The 16,458-nt window shown below is 37.9% G+C and overlaps 1 protein-coding gene across 7 annotated transcripts in view; it reads left to right on the top strand.

The window, feature by feature from the left end:
- Positions 1–14,483, top strand: part of RABEPK (Rab9 effector protein with kelch motifs) — a 28,368-nt gene extending 13,885 nt beyond the window's left edge. For 6 of the 7 annotated variants that reach the window (XM_020967554.2, XM_020967553.2, XM_020967552.2 and 3 more), the window contains 4 exons: positions 6,909–7,070; positions 10,263–10,412; positions 11,485–11,634; positions 14,175–14,483. In XM_020967554.2, the coding sequence (XP_020823213.1) occupies positions 6,909–7,070; positions 10,263–10,412; positions 11,485–11,634; positions 14,175–14,461 (749 nt within the window). In that variant the 3' untranslated portion in view covers positions 14,462–14,483. The remainder of the gene's footprint in view (positions 1–6,908; positions 7,071–10,262; positions 10,413–11,484; positions 11,635–14,174) is intronic. The other variant, XM_020967555.2, reaches the window with a different exon arrangement.
- The last annotated feature ends 1,975 nt before the right edge of the window (positions 14,484–16,458 follow it).

Genomic DNA, 16,458 nt, shown 5'->3' with positions numbered 1-16,458 from the left:
CAGAAAATATGTTACAGAAAATAAGAATTATATTTCCTAGAATAATCTGAAAGTAGATTAGATTTTCTTGATTTATGTTTGAGAAAATGTGCAGTACTTCACATGTTTTATTCTATTCTGTTCTCCACATTTTGGAAGGACATTGAAAAACCAGGGTATATCCAGAGGAGAGAGACAGTAGGTGAGGAAATACAGGTTTGAATCCTGCCTCTCACCTCAGTATGTCACTTAGCTTATCTAGGCCTCAGTTTTTTCATCTATCAAATAAAGAGATTAGAATGAATTCTTTCTAGATTTAAATCCTATAATTCAAGTATGTGGCAGGATATTATAGAAGGAATTCTTACCCTGAGTAGGGAGTTGGGCTAAATACCCCTAAGTTCCTCTCCAACTCCAGCATTGTTTGACTCTCTGTTGATCAGCTGTTGGAATGGTTGCATCTGAGTTGGTTTTTCAGGATAGGGCATGAGATGTACTGAACCATTTATACAATTTTGCCCAGTTTCCCTTGTGAACAATATATTTTTCAGAATCTCAGAGCCAGGAAGTATCACAAGTATTCATCTAGCTTCTATAAAAAAATGTCCAAGGACAGGGAGTTCTTTACCTCTCAAGTCAACTCATCCTGTTTTTGGATAACTCTGATTATTAGGATGTTTTTCTTCATATGAAGTAGAAATCTGACTCTCTGCTACTTCCCACACACTGTTCCTATAAGAATAAGTCTATTCCTCTTTCACAGAGCAGTCCTTCACAGAATTCTAGGTTTATAAGAGACTTTGGAAGACCAACCAACCTTGAACAACAACCCACAAGTGGTCCCCCTTTAAGACAGCTATCCTATTTCTCTCTATGCCTTCCAAGACCCAAGTGTTAGCCCTACCCACTCACCCACTTCTCTTAGCCACTTGTAAATCATTTTCAAAGTTAAGGAGAAGGGAAAGAATATTCTGCCTGTGCAAATCTAACTGGTCAGGATAGAGAACAGAATTAGGGCCTTGACCTTATATAAGCTAAGTCTGGTAGGAGTTATAGTAGAATATAGATATTGATAGAATTGAAATTTTCTGTTATAGAAACTGATCCTACATCAGCTCCTGTCCCTTCCCTAGAAAATATAAATTTGACAATAGGCCAAGAAATATCAAAGACAAAGAACATTGTGGATGACTTTTATAATTAAGACAAGTTGCAGAGATGGCACCATACTCTGAGATCCAGTGTAGGATAGAGGAAAGAACACAAGAGTTGTACTCAAAGGCAGCTAAGTGGCACAAAGTAATGCATTTTATATACTAGGAAACTGAGGCCCAACAAGGACAAGTGGCTTGTACATGGTCACAAAGCTGGTGAGTAGGAGAGTCAGGAACTGATTTCTCAGTGACAATTCACATTTCTCAATACTTTACAGAACATTCCTCCATGAGACATTCCTGTAAGGGAGATAGTGTGAATGGGATTTTCTCTTTTTTACAAATGAGAAAAGTGAGGCTGTGAGGTCATATGTCAAAGCCAAGATTCGAGTTCCAAGTCCAGTACTCTTTCCCTCTCTCTCTTTTTTTTTTTAAGGCAGTTGGGGTTAAGTGACTTGCCCAGGGTCACACAGCTAGTAAGAGTCAAGTGTTTGGTCTGAGGCCATATTTGAACACAGTTCCTCCTGACTTCAGGACCAGTGCTCTAGCCACTGTGCCACCTAGCTGCCCCTCTACTACCCTTTCCACAATAGTGTGCTTTATCTCCTTAGCATTGGGCTCTGGATTAGAACACCGTGTACCAATGCCAGCTCTTACACTTGGCAGCAGCATGACTTGGGCCAAATCACTTTAGGTTTCTGAACTATCAGTTACTTCACACTTTCCATCAGAGGCTGTTTGTATAAATAAAGTAGTATATGTTGAAAGTACTTGGTTTGTCCTCACAAATCACTACATAGATGCACATATGTCACTACACTTATATGTGTATGTAGTATGCATATATGCATATGTATGTTTATATTTTTGCATCTACATACATATATGTGTTTACATTTATATATTTTATTCTAGATGTGTGTGTGTGTATGTATGTGTATCTAATCACAAAAAGTCTTAATGCAATTTTAAGCTATTAAAGCTTTGTAGACATACACACACATACACAGGATTTTTATTAATATTTTGCTCAACTTTATAACAACTATGAGGTTTAGAGAACTCTGGCAGGTTTCTTCCATAACTGGTATTCGTAGGGACAATAAGATAAATGTGGTGGTTTCTTACATGTTACAATTTGAGGGGAGCCAGAAACTAACTTTCTCTCTCTCTCTTACTGAGGCATTGTTGTATAATGGTGAAAGTCAATCAGTTAACAAGCATTTATTAAATACTTATGATATGCTGTGTTCTGTGCTAAACTCTGAGAATACAAAGAAAGGCAAAAACATGGTCTCTGACCTCAAGAACATTATAGTTTAATGGGATGGGGGGGTAATGTAAACTATAATTAAACATTATAGTTTAATTAATGAAAAAGACTAGGTTATATAAGATATATACTAGTCTTGGTCTTATAATCAATCAGTAAACATTTATTAAGTACCTACCATGTGCTAGGCACTGTGCTTAGTGCTGGAGATACAAAAAGAGACAAAATATAGTCCCTGCCCTCAAGGAGCTTATAATCTAATGGGGGAGACAGCATGCAAACAAATCTATACAAAGCAAGCTATAATACAGCATAAAAAAAGAAATAATTGACAGGGAAGGCAGTGAAATTAGGAGGGCTTGGAGAATTAGGTTGTTATCCTTCATTCTCAAAGAGGACCAAAATGATATCACTGTTATAGAGTCAAGTTACAGTGGGTCGGACTGTGGCTGATCAGAACAATAGGAGCTCGGAATGCTCTACTTCAGTTTTGCCTTGGAGATTTTAGTTGGGACTTAATAGAAGCCAGAGAAGTCAGTAGTTGAAGTAGAGGAGGGAGAACATTCCAGGCATGGGGGACAGCCAGAGAAAATCTGGGACCTGAGAGATAGATAGTCTTGTTTGTGTAACAATCAGTATCACTGGATTGAAGAGTTCATGTTGGGTAGGAAAGATGTAAGAAGACTGGAAATGTAGGAGAGGCCAGGATATAAGGGTTTTGAATGCTGAATAAAGCATTTTGCATTTGGTTCTAGAGGCAATAGGAAGCCACTGGAGTTTATTAAATAGAGGTGCGTGTGTGATATGATTGGACTCGTGCTTTAGGAAGATCACATTAGTGGTTGAATGGAGGATCTACTGGAGTGAAAAGAGGTTTGAAGCAAGCTGACTCACCAGCAGGTTACTGCAGTAATTCAGATGTGAGATGATGAAGGCCTGCACTAGAGTGATGGCAGTGTCAGAGGGTAGAAGGGTTTGTAAAGGTGAAATTGACAGGCTTTGGCAACAGACTGGCTGTGGGGAGTGAGAGATAGTAATAAGTCCCAGATGACCCCCACATTTTGAGTCTAAGAGACTGGGAGGATGGTGCTGCCCTCTAGAATAATAGGGAGGGTTGGAGTGGAGGGAAGGTTTAGGGGGGAAGATAATGAGTTTTATTTTGGACATGTTGTGTTTAAGATGACTACTGGACATCCAGTTCGAAATGACTGAAAGGCAGTTGGAAATTGGAGGTCAGCAGAGAGTTTGGGGCAAGATAAATAGATTTGAGAATCATCAGCATAGAGATGGTAACTAAATCCATGGAAAGTGGTGAAATCACCAAGTAAAATATTATAGGGGAAGAAAAGAGGGCCCAGGACAGAAACCTAATGGACATCTATGGTTAGAGGGCATTGACTGGAAGAGGATACAGCAAAGGAGACAGAGAAGGAGCAGTCGGATAGGTATGAGGAGAACCAGGAGAGAGGGGTATTCAAAAAACCTAGAGAGAAGAGAGTATCCAGGAGGGGAGAGTAATCATCAGTGTCAAAAGCTGTAGAGTAGTCAATGAAGACTGAGAAAAAGCCATTGGATTTGGCAACTAAGAGATCATTAGTAAGTTTGGAGAGAGCAGTTTCAGTGGAAAGATAAGGTCACAAGGTGGATTGTAAGAGGTTAAGAAGAGAGAGAGAAGAGAGAAAGTGTAGTAACCTATTGTAGGCAGATTTTTTGAAGAGTTTAATTACAAAGGGGAAGAGATATAGGATGGTAATTAATGGGGATGGAAGAATCAAATGAGGGTTTTTTCAGGATGGATGAGACATGGACATGTTTGGAAACAGTAAGAAATGAGCCAGTAGAAAGGGAGAGAATTAAAAGTGAAAGAATGGGAATGACATAGGGGGCAATCTGTTGGAGGAGACAGGATGGAATGAGATCACTTGAACAAGTAGAGGGGTTAGCCTTGGTAAGGAGTAAGGCCACTTCATCATGTGAGATAGGGGTGAAGAAAGAGAAAGTGGCAGAAGCAGCTGAGGGTAGATGAGGGGAGAAGAGAGAGTTTACAGTGACTGGCCTCAATTTTTTCTGTGAAATGTAAGGCAAAGTTCTCCGCTGACAGGCTGGTGAGAAGGGGAGCTATGAGAGGTTTGAGAAGGGATGAAAAGGCTTGGAAGAGCTGCTGTGGAGAATGGGAGAGTGACTTGATAAGGGAGGTATGGTAGGTATGCTTAGCAGCAATGAAGACCCAGTTGAGACTGTGTAACATATATTTATAATGGACCCAGTCAGAAAAGTGGTGTGATTTCTTCCACCATCATTTAGTAGCACATATGTAAGAGTGAAGGTGACAAATGGTGGGAATGATCCAAAACTGAGGCTTTGCTAAGGCACAATTGCTAATATGATAAGGGGGCTGGAGATTCAAAAGAGGAGGACAGTATAGAGTTGAATTAATTCACGAAGTGGTCAAGATGGGGAGAAGAGGAAAGAGTAGTTAGTACAGGGGAAATGGCTGAGGAGATAATTGAGGGGTCAAAGGATTGAAGGTCACAGTGCAAAGAGTAGGGTTTTGTAAGAGAAAGCAGAGGGGGAGATAAAAAGCCAATCAGATTATAATCAGATAAGGGAAATTAAGGATTCTCTAACATAGACATGGTACATTTGTGAGTGATGGCAAGATCAAGGGTATGACCATCTTTGTATGTGGCTGAGGTAGGCTGGAAGAATAGCTCATGAGAAGTGAATAGATTGATGGACTTAGTGGTTAGGGTTTTTGAGGCAAAATTAATGTGTATGTTGAAGTCCCCTAGTATGACGGCAGGAATTGGGGAGGAGAGAAATATTGAGAGTCAGATATTGAACTCGTTGAAGAAAGAAGAGGAGTGACCTGGGGATCTGTAGATAACAGTTACCAGGATTTTGATTGGGAAGGTCTGAGTTCAAGTCTTGTCTCTGATATTTGTTAGTCATATGACCCAGGGCAAGTTATTTTGCTTTATGAACTTCAATTTCCTCATCAGTACAATGGGGATGATAATCTTTGCGTAACCTCCCAAGTGATGTTGGGAGGAAAGTATTTTATAAACCTTTAAACCCAATAGAAATGTGAGTTGTTATTAAAATGTCACCACCATAACTCTTATACCCCTACGTCCCATTGCCTAGAATTCCACTTTAAAGGTAATTAGCTCCATTGATCCCTTATTTAAAATATAAATTCAACAGTACTTTAATTAAGACATTATCATGTGCAGAGCAGTCTTTGAGGCAATCATGTCTCGCCCCAGCACCAGGCACAGTGTTATACAAACTGTAAGGGCTAAATAAAGGTTCATTCATTGAATTGAATAATAATTTTATTATTGCTTATAATAAGAGCTGTGAGTTCTTAAGGACTATAACTACCAAAATGCAAACAAAGATGGAAAAGCTACAAGTTTAGGCCTAACAAGGGACTGCGTGTCTGTCAGAAGACCAGCCCTGCTAAGTGCAGAAAAGTTTATCCCCAGGGAGTTGGCCACCAGGGAATGAATGTCTTTGCCCACAGTGTTTCATTATGATCATCTACTTTATTTTGATCATCTACTGAAGTACAGAGAGGTTGTATCCTACATCAGTAGAGCATGCACAGATCTCCGAAATATTGAAATACTATTGGTGGCAGCTAGATGGCACAATAGATAAGAATGCTGCACTTGGAGTCAGGAAGACCTGAGTTCAAATCCTTCCTCAGACATTTAGTTGCTGTGTAACCTGGGCAAATCATTTAACCTCTCAGCCTCAATTTTCTCATCAATAAAATGGGGATCATTTTACTTTTTTATTCAATTTCATTTTTATTTTCAGTTCCTGATTTTCTTCCTCCCTTTATTCCTCTGCATCCCAAGAGAACACAAGAATTACAATATCCATTATAAATATGAAATCATGCAAAACATATTTTGATATTAGTTATATTCCAAAAGAGTGAAAAAAGAAAAGAAAAAGGAAGAAAGAGAAAATAATATGGTTCAGTCTTTACTCTGAGTCAGTTTTCTATCTAAAGGTGAATAGCATTTTTCATCATGAATCTTGGAATGGTGGTAGATCATTGTATTGATCAGATTCACTAAGTCTTTCAGAGTTGATTCTCTTTATAATATTGCCGTTACTGTGTACATTGTTCTCTTGGTTTTGCTCACCTCATTCTACATCAGTTCAGGACCTACCAGGTTTTCCTGAAACCATCCCCTTCATCATTTCTTACAGCACAATAGTTTTCCATTACATTCATATACATAACGTTTTCAGCCATTCTTCAATTGATGGACAAAATAGGGATAATTTTAAATGCTTACTTTACAGGTTTGTTGTGAAGATCAAATAACATATTTAAAGCTCTTTGCAAACAGTCAGTTGCGGTATAAATATTGGTTCTTATTAAATATAGAATTGGCTCATGGCCTTGCAATATGATGATGATGATAGTATAGCAATCCTGCTAACCCAAAATTGTTTTATAAAAATTACATGTGGATCAGAAACCAGGATATGGAGCACTCCTAATGTCACTGGCACACCGCCATCCCCAAGAACATTTCACACAGCATCAGCAGTCATCGGAAACCAGCTATATGTTTTTGGTGGTGGAGAGAAAGGTGCCAAGCCTGTTCAGGACACGCAGCTCCACATATTTGACGCAAGTATGGCTAACAAATGATTCGTTTATTCAGTCATCCAACAAGCTTCAAGCCCTCATCACCTTTTTCTTACACTATTTCTTAATAGCCTCATTGCATCAACTTTCTCTTCTTGAATCTGTCCTTCATACTGATGCCAAGATAATTTTTCTAATATACAAATCTAATCATGGCCTTCCTCTGACCAAAATCCTTCAATGATTCGCCATTTCCCATAAGATAAAATATAAATGGCATATCTTGGCATTCATGACCTTCTACTACATGGCTTCAAATGAGTAATTTTATATTATCTTCCCTTAATACATTCTAGGTGCTGACCAAACTGGATTACTCAGCTGTTCCCTGGTTTTGTGCAGCTGTGTCCTCTTACTGTGCAACCACATAGGCCACCCCCAATGACTGAAGTGCCTTTCTTCATCTCCAACTTTTGAGAACCTTTTCTTAATTCAAGATCCAGCTTAGCTGCCACCTCCTCAATGAAGCCTTTTCTGATTTCCTCTTCTGAAAGTAGTCTTTCCTTCCTCATATTTTTCTGGAGTACTTTGGAGTTTTCTTCCCCCTCCCCAAATCATATCCTGCTTTGTTTCACATTTATTTATATCATTATTGTATACCCACCCAAACCCCTAGTAGACTGAAAATTTCTTGAGGTTAGGAATTGTCAATTTTTTATCTTTGTATCTGTAGTACTGACCACAGGGCTGAGCACATAATAGTCATTTAAATGATATTTGTTGAACTGAATTGAAATTAGGTACTTTCTTTGCAAAACATGGTATCAGGTGTTATGAGGGAGACAGATATAGGGCACCTGCTCCCTGATCAAAGGAGCTTACAGTTAAGTCAGGGAGACAATACAAATATCAGACAGTGTGGGAGCATGGAAAGATTTCTGTTTGGAAAGTCTGAGTTCTAATTTCTATTCTACCACTACTAGGTAAGTCATTTGGCATCTTTTGGACATAAAGCTCAAATGTGCTTGAACTCTGAGGTTTGTTTTTTCTGGAAAGCTTATGAGCCTCAGCCACAAAATTAAATGCTGGGTGGGTCTAGATTTTCTTCTATGTCTATCTCAGATTTCTCATCTTTAAAATGAGAAGGCTGGATTAGATGATCACTAAAGTTCCTTCCAGCTCTGATCTTCTCTTTCTGTATTTTAAAATTCCATGTTCTAAGGTCCATTCCAGCTCAGATATTCTAGAATCTATATTCTCACATTCTGTGTTCAGAGATCCCTTCCAGCTCTAACAATCTGTCATCTGTGTTCTAGACCTGCTTTCAAGTTCTCATTGGAAACTCCCAACAGTGATTTCATTTACATTTCTTTCTTTTGGCAGTGGGCAGTTTTGAATGAGATTTAAAAAGAGTAATGACAGGTGTAAAATATAATTTTCATTTGCATCTTCCATTCCAGATGGGGCTTGCTTTGAGAAAACCTAACAGACAAAATCTTAAGCTACAGAGCAGATAAATTTAGTGGAGGGAAAAAGAGGGATTTGTTCACATCACCAAAGGATTTTCTTACTTTCAAAAAAGACTCCACCATGAGAGTTCTTTTACATAATAGCAGTTATCTATTTCGTTAGTGGCTTTGGCCAAAAAAAAAACCCATCACCTTTCAGCCAACCTTTTAGCATTGAGCCTCTTTGCTCTTAGCTAGCCTGGTCCTTGAACTGTGTTAGTGTGGTCCTTCTTTGAGCCTGTATTCAAAATCTTTCCAGCTGGGTAGAACCTAACAGAACCTAACACCATTGAGACAGCCTCCAAGAGCCCAAGATCACTTTAAAAACATTTATTAATTTATGGAATAAAACAAGCATTTCCATAACATTGTACAATAAAAAAGATGATTGTATATGAAACTGCAAATCTACTATATACAACTTGCTATTCCCTTCAAGTGTACAACAAAATTATCATGTAATTTTGTTCCTTTTTCCCCCCTCCCCCCACCCCCTATCTGCATCCAGAGAAAGAACTGATAGATAGAAGTAGTATAGAATAATTTTAAATAATAATTCAACAAACATTTAGCAAGCACTTATGCAAGGCCATGTGCTAGGCACTGAATTTCAAAGGTGAAAAGTGACATAGACCTGCAAGCTTAAAACGAGAGGATGTGGCATGCATAGAGCTAGAGTCAGGAAGAATTGAGTATAAGTACTCCCTCATACATCGACTTCCTGTCATCATTTAACCTCTCAGTGCTTCCAGGCAACTCCCTAAAACTACAAGATACAGACCATTTGCTAATCTTTATCAGTGGAAAGAATTACCACACCTGCCATGCTGTATATTGATTAAATAGCAACAGCAATAATAATAGCTAATATTTACATAGTATTTCAAGGTTTGTAAAGCCCATTTATATATGTATACACACGCATGTATATATAAAATCTCATGTGATCTTCGCAACTCGGAGAGGTGGTGCTATTATTATCCCCATTTCACAGATGAGGAAAGCGCAGACAGAGCGGTTAAATGATTTGCCTCGGGTCACATAGCTTAATATGTGTCTAAGGCAGAATTTGTATGCAAGTCTTCCTGATTTCAAGGCTAGGACTCTGACACCTAGCTGCCTTCCCTATCCCCCACTCCAAAAAAAATATTTCTGTGCACACAAATAGGATACAAAGTAGAATGTTTAGGGGAAGATAAAAGCCAAGCAAAATGCTATGATGGTGACAATCTTTTCTAACATTTCTTCTGCATCTTCAAATTTTGTGACTATGGATGGTCTCTAGATGCTGAGTTCTCTTCTAGCTGTACATCTGTGGGTATAATAATAGCTCCAATTTCCAGAACACTTTAATGTTTATGAAGCACTTTGCTCACAATAGACCTATAAGGTATATATTGCAAATTTTATTATCTCCATTTTACAAAAGAGGAAGCTGGGCCTCTAAGGGATGAGGTGACATAGCCAAGAGATGCCAGACCTGAGAGTTGAACCTGGCTCATTTGAGCCCATGTACTATGCTTTTCCCATTATGACAGTTTATTCACCAAGATCCTATTTAAACATAACTTTTCAGGAATGACCTTCAGCATGAAATGAGATACATCTATTCTCAGAAAACTTTAAAAGTTTGCTATTTCAGATGATGCCAATGTAATACATGCAGTTGAGGGGTGCCTGTGTATTTCCAAAGTACTGCTGCCTAATGTCATTGTATTTTATATTTTCAGCAACATTGAGCTGGTCACATCCAGAAACCTGTGGGGAACCACCCCTACCCCGTCATGGCCATGTGATGGTGGCATTGGGGCCAAAGCTCTTTGTTCATGGTGGTTTGGCAGGGGATGAATTCTATAATGATCTGTATTGCATAGACACAAGTAAGTGGAGTAGAAATGGGGGTGGGAAAGAGAACAATGACTTTTAAAAACAATTTGTGGTATACCAGATACATAAATTTGCAAGCAGGTAATCATGCTGAATATTAATTGTTAAATCTTTACTTAATACCAATTAGTGTTAGTATTATAATGCTTTAAGATTTGCAGAGCTGTTAAGGTATATTCTTATTTAAACCTCACAATCACCTCCATGAGATAGGTACTATAGGCATTATTTCCCCTCATTTTACAGATAAGGAAACTGAGGCTCAGAGAAGTTAAGCAACTTTCCCATAGTTATGCTACTAATAAGTTCATGGATGGGATTAGTTCTTTCCTGACTCCAAGGCCAGTGCCCCCTCTACTACACCGTGCTGCTGCTTGTGGTGTTTTAAAGTTTATAAAGAACTTTTCTTCTCATCAATCCTGCAAAATGTGTAGAAAAAGTATAATTTTGCCCATTTTACAGATGTATTGGCTCTTATCTCAGCCCAGATTTCCATACTCTGAAGTTCCAGCATTCTTTCTACTACTGTTCATTGTAGTTGAGAGAGCACTACCCATTAAGAAGCTAGATTTAGTGGCTTTTAGGACCCACTATTCTGCTCTGAGAACACCAGAAAGAACTCAGATTTTACATAAGGACAATTTGCAACAACCACCCTTAGCCATCTCCTTGGTTTCCTCATGATTCTGGCTACTGGACAGTGTTTGTCAGTGTCACTTCATTGTGTCATGTTTGTTCTCTTGGGCAAACAGCAGGTAAAATAGAAATGTGGCTTTTACAACAAAGATTTAAATGAGTGAGGGACTCTCTAAAGTCCTTTCTAGCTCTAAAACCGATGTTCATCGTCCTAGGTGTTAGAGAAGCAAAATAGTCCATGCTTTTAAGAAACTTACAGTCTACAGGAAAGGGTAAATGTGGTAGCAAAGGAGAGAGTTACAAAATGTTCTGGGAAGACTTGAAGAGTAAGATAATGTTTTCAGCTGGGTGGAGAATTAGGGAAATCTACCTAAACTGAAACCCTTGTTTTCTCATTTGCTTCTAAAATGGTGTTCACTCTTTTGGTAGATGACATGAAATGGGAGAAGTTGGAAGCCACAGGGGATGTCCCATCAGGCTGTGCTGCCCATTCTGCTGTGGCCATTGGGAAGCACATATACATCTTTGGAGGAATGGCTCCCACAGGGGCACTGGCTACAATGTACCAATATCACATAGGTAGGAAGTTCAATTTTTACCTCTTTAAACCAATGTTTCAACTGTTACTCTGGAAAATGCTACATTACTTTGATTTTTCAGTGAGGCTATATGAGTAGCAATGAGTCTGAGGGATTATGGTGATATGTTTTTATTTCATTAACTATTTTCTAATTACATGTAAACAAATTTTAGCATTCGTTTAAAAAATTTTTGAGTTCCAAATTTTCTCTCCCTCCTGCCCTCTCTTACCCTTTGAGAAGGCAAGCAATATGATATAAAGTCACACAAAACATATTTCCATATTTTATTGTTGTTCAGTCGTTTCAATCATGTCCAACTCCTTGTGACCCTATTTGGGGTTTTCTTGGGAAAGATAATGGGGTGATTTGCCATTTCTTTCTCCAGTTCATTTTACAGATAAGGAAACTGAGGCAAGCAGGATTATGTGACTTGCCCAGGGTTACATAGACAGTTAAGTGTCTGAGATCACATTTGATCTCAGGCAGATGAGACTTCTTGATTCCTGGCCTGGTTTTCTATCCCCTGCACCACTTAGCTGCCCCATTTCCATATTAGCCATGTTGCAAAAGAAAAGACATACACAGAAGTATGCTTCAGTCTGCACTCAGAGTTAATTAGTTCTTTTTGTGGACAGGGATACCATTTTTCATCATAGGTCCTTTGGAATTATGTTGGATCATTGTCTTGATTAGAGTAACTAAGTCTTATGCTGTTGATCATCCTTACAATACTGAGGTTACTGTGTACAATGTCCTGATTCTGTTCACTCCACTTTGCATCAGTTCACATAAGTCTTCTATGAGGAAATTTTGACATAAAAGTAACTACTATAGGCCTTTTTCTTTATTACTGTTGTGCAGATCTTAAAGGCCTGGCATATTCAGTGAGTCCCAGAGTACCTGGGCTGAGAAGGGGGTGGGTTTCATGCTGTGTAGAACTATGGTTCATAATCTTTGTTTGTGTCCAGGGTCCCTTGGGCAGTCTATTGAAACCTATGGACCCCTTCTCAGAATAATATTTTTAAGTGCATAAAATGAAATACATAGAATTACAAAGGAAGTCGATTATATTGAAATACCATTATAAAAACATTTTTTAAAAATTCATGGACCACAGGTTAAGAACCCTTGCTATAAATACTGATTCCTTTGACTTTTTCCCTTTCTCTCTATTTCTCTTTTTTGTTCTTCATTTTAAAATAATTTATTGACCTCTTAATTTCCAACAACAGAAACACCAAATAAAATGCATTTATGACTATTTATACCTAAAAAATACTTTCTACATATAACATATCCATTTTAAATATTTGTCTGAACTTGTGATTTTATCAGTGCAGAGAACTTTAAGGAAATTCCCTCTACCAGTGCAAATAGTAACTGTTCTGCATTTTGTCCCTGTTAGAGAGTTGCCTGAACCATTGAGAAGCTGTACTCTGTCCAGGTTCACACAGCCAGCAGGTATCAGAGGTAGAACTTGAATGTACATGGTCCTGACTCTGAGGCAGGTAGTCCTATCTACACAACCTTTATACATTTCTTATACATATTTTCATACATTTTTTAAAAATCTGATTTAAATCAATGTGATTACTGTTTTGGTTCTACTTTCCCTACACATCATTTTATATGTCTTTTCAGCTGCCTTTATATTTGTCTCTTTTTTCTTTTTGGAGGGAGGATTCCGGATCTATGAGTTCATTGAAGTAAAGAGCTTCCAATATGGAACTCCCTCCATTAATGCAGCTTTGTGGCTCTTCCATAGAGAGTTGTCTGGACACTGACAGGTTAAGTATATTTATTGCCCATGGTACATAGCTAGTATGTGTAGGGACAGGACAATTACATCTATTTCTTCAAATGAATTCAATAACCATCTAACTAAATGTCTCATATCAGGTACTGTGTTAGATTCTAGCTATACTGTGCTGCTTTTTGTATTTTTTAAGTATCATTTCAATGACATTGTAGTATTATTTTCATATTTCATAGTTTATTCAATAGCTGAATTTTGGGGTATTTAGGTTTTTTTCTAGTTTCTAATTATAAACATTGCTAATAACATATAGATACATGAACATAGGGACAGCTTAATGGTGCAATGGATAGAGTGCCAGGCCTGTAGTCAGGAAGACTCATTTTCCTGAGTTCAAATCTGGCTTCAGACACTTACTAGCTGTGTGATCCTGGGTAAGTCACTTAACTCTGCCTCAGTTTCCTCATCTGTAAAAAAGCTGGAGAAGGAAATGGCAAACTACTCTAGCATTTTTGCTAAGAAAACCCTAAATGAGGTTATGAAGAGTCCAACATAACTGAAAACAACTGAACAACAACATATGGACATATATCATTTTTTCTTTATGATAATACTTTGAGTTTATTCTCAATAACAGAATTATTAGAACAACAGATAACATCTTATGATGTTTGTATATTACCAAAATGCCCCCTGAAAATTTTTTTTACCAGTTTTAAATTCCAATAATAATGTATGAATGTTTCTAGGTTGTTGTTTTTTGTTTTTGTTTTCAAACACAGAAAAACAACATTGGAGCCTGCTTAAATTTGATACATATTCACCCCCTGGACGACTGGATCATTCAATGTGCGTCATTCCTTGGCATGTGGCTCCTGCCTCTGCAGAAGAACATACACATGTAGGCAGTGTCAATAGCAATGTAGAGAAAGAAGGCTTAGCTGATGAAATTGTGAAAGGTGATGACTTAGATCAGAAGGAGACAGACACATTCCTGTGCTTAGTGTTTGGTGGGATGAATACTGAAGGGGAAATCTACAATGACTGTGTTGTGACACTAGTTGACTAATAAAATTCACATGCTTTCTTAATACTTTTCAAATTTTCTATGTTTAGAAATTAGAAGTGAACAACTGTTAGGGGTAGATAGAACTGCAATACTAATTTTATGCTAGAAGCTTAAGTGTTTTGTGCTGTATGATGTTTCCATATTGGCACAGTCAGATTGACCAGATAAAGAGATTATCTATAAAAGTAAAAAACTTCATGAATCATAGAACGTTAGAGATGGAAGGGGACCTTAGACTAAACTTGTGTGTGCATCATGGATGTTAAAGAACAAAAACAAAAACGAATAAACAAGTTTGCAAACCCAATGTTAAGAACCTCTGCCTTAGAATATAGACTATTAGAAGATGAAACACAAGATGTTGGAATTCCAAACAGGCTTAGAGATCACCTGGTCCAACTCTCTTATTTTACTTATAAGGAAATTAAGACTTAGTGGTTGGCTCAGTGACTTGCCTGAGGTCACACCAACTAGTAAGAGAACTAGGACTTTCATCATTTCCTGACATTTAGTCCAGTACTTTTCCCCCTCTATCACATTTTCTCCCTACGATCATGGAAATCCTATCTTGCATAGCAGCAAGACGTAGATGTTGCAAGAACTACTTATCAACCAATATGCCTATGTTTCACAAATACCAATACAATCAGGTGGTTTGTATTAAACTGTAGTTCGGCAGCAAATGCCTTAATTGCAGCTTGAACTGAAAAGAGATCTCAAACTACTTAACAGTTTTCAGCAAAAGGCTATCCATTCAAGGAGAGGGATTGAACATTCATTAGCTTTATTGAGTTTTGTATGGTAGGACTGGTCCTACTGTTCTTGGGAGGATGTCTCTTTTCAAAGCAATGGTTTCTTCCCTGATTCCTGTCTCTCCCTGTCCCACATCTTGCAAGTCACTATGAAATTTGCCTTTAGACAATTTAGTTCTCAGAAACAAAGATGATTTAATCCAAAGAATACTGGAATCAGAAAACCTCATTTCAAATGTTGGCTAGACTGCTTTACTGCATGACCTTAGTCATTTAATCCCTCTTGGTCTCATTTTCCTCAAGTGCAAAATGAGAAGGTTAGCCTAGATGATCTGTAAGGACCCTTCATGCTCTGTTTCTTACAACTCTATAGACATAACCTACAATTGGTACCTATTAATAACCATATCACATATAAATTTCTACCTCACTTTCAAGTCCCTAGTTCTACCCTCATCTACCTAATGTCACTATTCCAGACACCAGCTTTCTGCTTTGAGTATTTATTCATAATGAAGACCTGAGTTCAAATCTGGCCTCAGACCAAACACTTGACGCTTACTAGCTGTGTGACCCTGGGCAAGTCACTTAACCCCAATTGCCTAAGATAAAAATAATAATAATAATAATAAGTATTCATTTATATTCGACATTTATTAAATGTTTACTGTGTACAACATACCAGGAGAAAGTTTAAATAAGACACAAGTTCTATTTTCAGCTGTTTACACTCTAGTAGAGGGATAAGACATCAGCACCCATAGTTATATTGCACATGACATAAATTAGGCACAAAAGAAAGTGTTATGTGAGTTTTAAGGGAAAATTCATTAACAGATGTTAGGGGATCAAGCACAACTTCATGGGGGAGCTGACATTCGGGCTGAGATTAAATAATGGCTGAGGATTTGGTTAGATAGGATGGGCATGGCAGGTGTAAGGAACTGTAAACAATAGCAGTCATAGGAAGATGGTGGATTCTAGAGACAGGGAAGCAGTTCGTTTTTTCCTGGAGTATAGAGTATGTAGAGGAAAATCATAACAGATTGTGAAGGACCTTGGATGCCAAGCAAAGGAATCAGTCTTACTCAAGAGGCAATAGAAAGCGCTAGAATATTTTTTAGTAGAAGAATGACATGAATAGATTTATTTGTAAGAACAAAACAAAAAAAACAGTGTTCTGGCAGAATATGAAGTATGGATTGGTAGAAGCAAAGAGTGGGAGCAGAAATCTCTGCTAGGAAG

The sequence above is a fragment of the Phascolarctos cinereus genome, unplaced genomic scaffold (genome assembly GCF_003287225.1).
Source record: "Phascolarctos cinereus isolate Bilbo 61053 unplaced genomic scaffold, phaCin_HiC Scaffold_2;HRSCAF=192, whole genome shotgun sequence".
Taxonomy (NCBI): domain Eukaryota; kingdom Metazoa; phylum Chordata; class Mammalia; order Diprotodontia; family Phascolarctidae; genus Phascolarctos; species Phascolarctos cinereus.
Note: the sequence above shows the minus strand (reverse complement) of the source record. Positions and strands in the feature narration are given on the sequence as shown.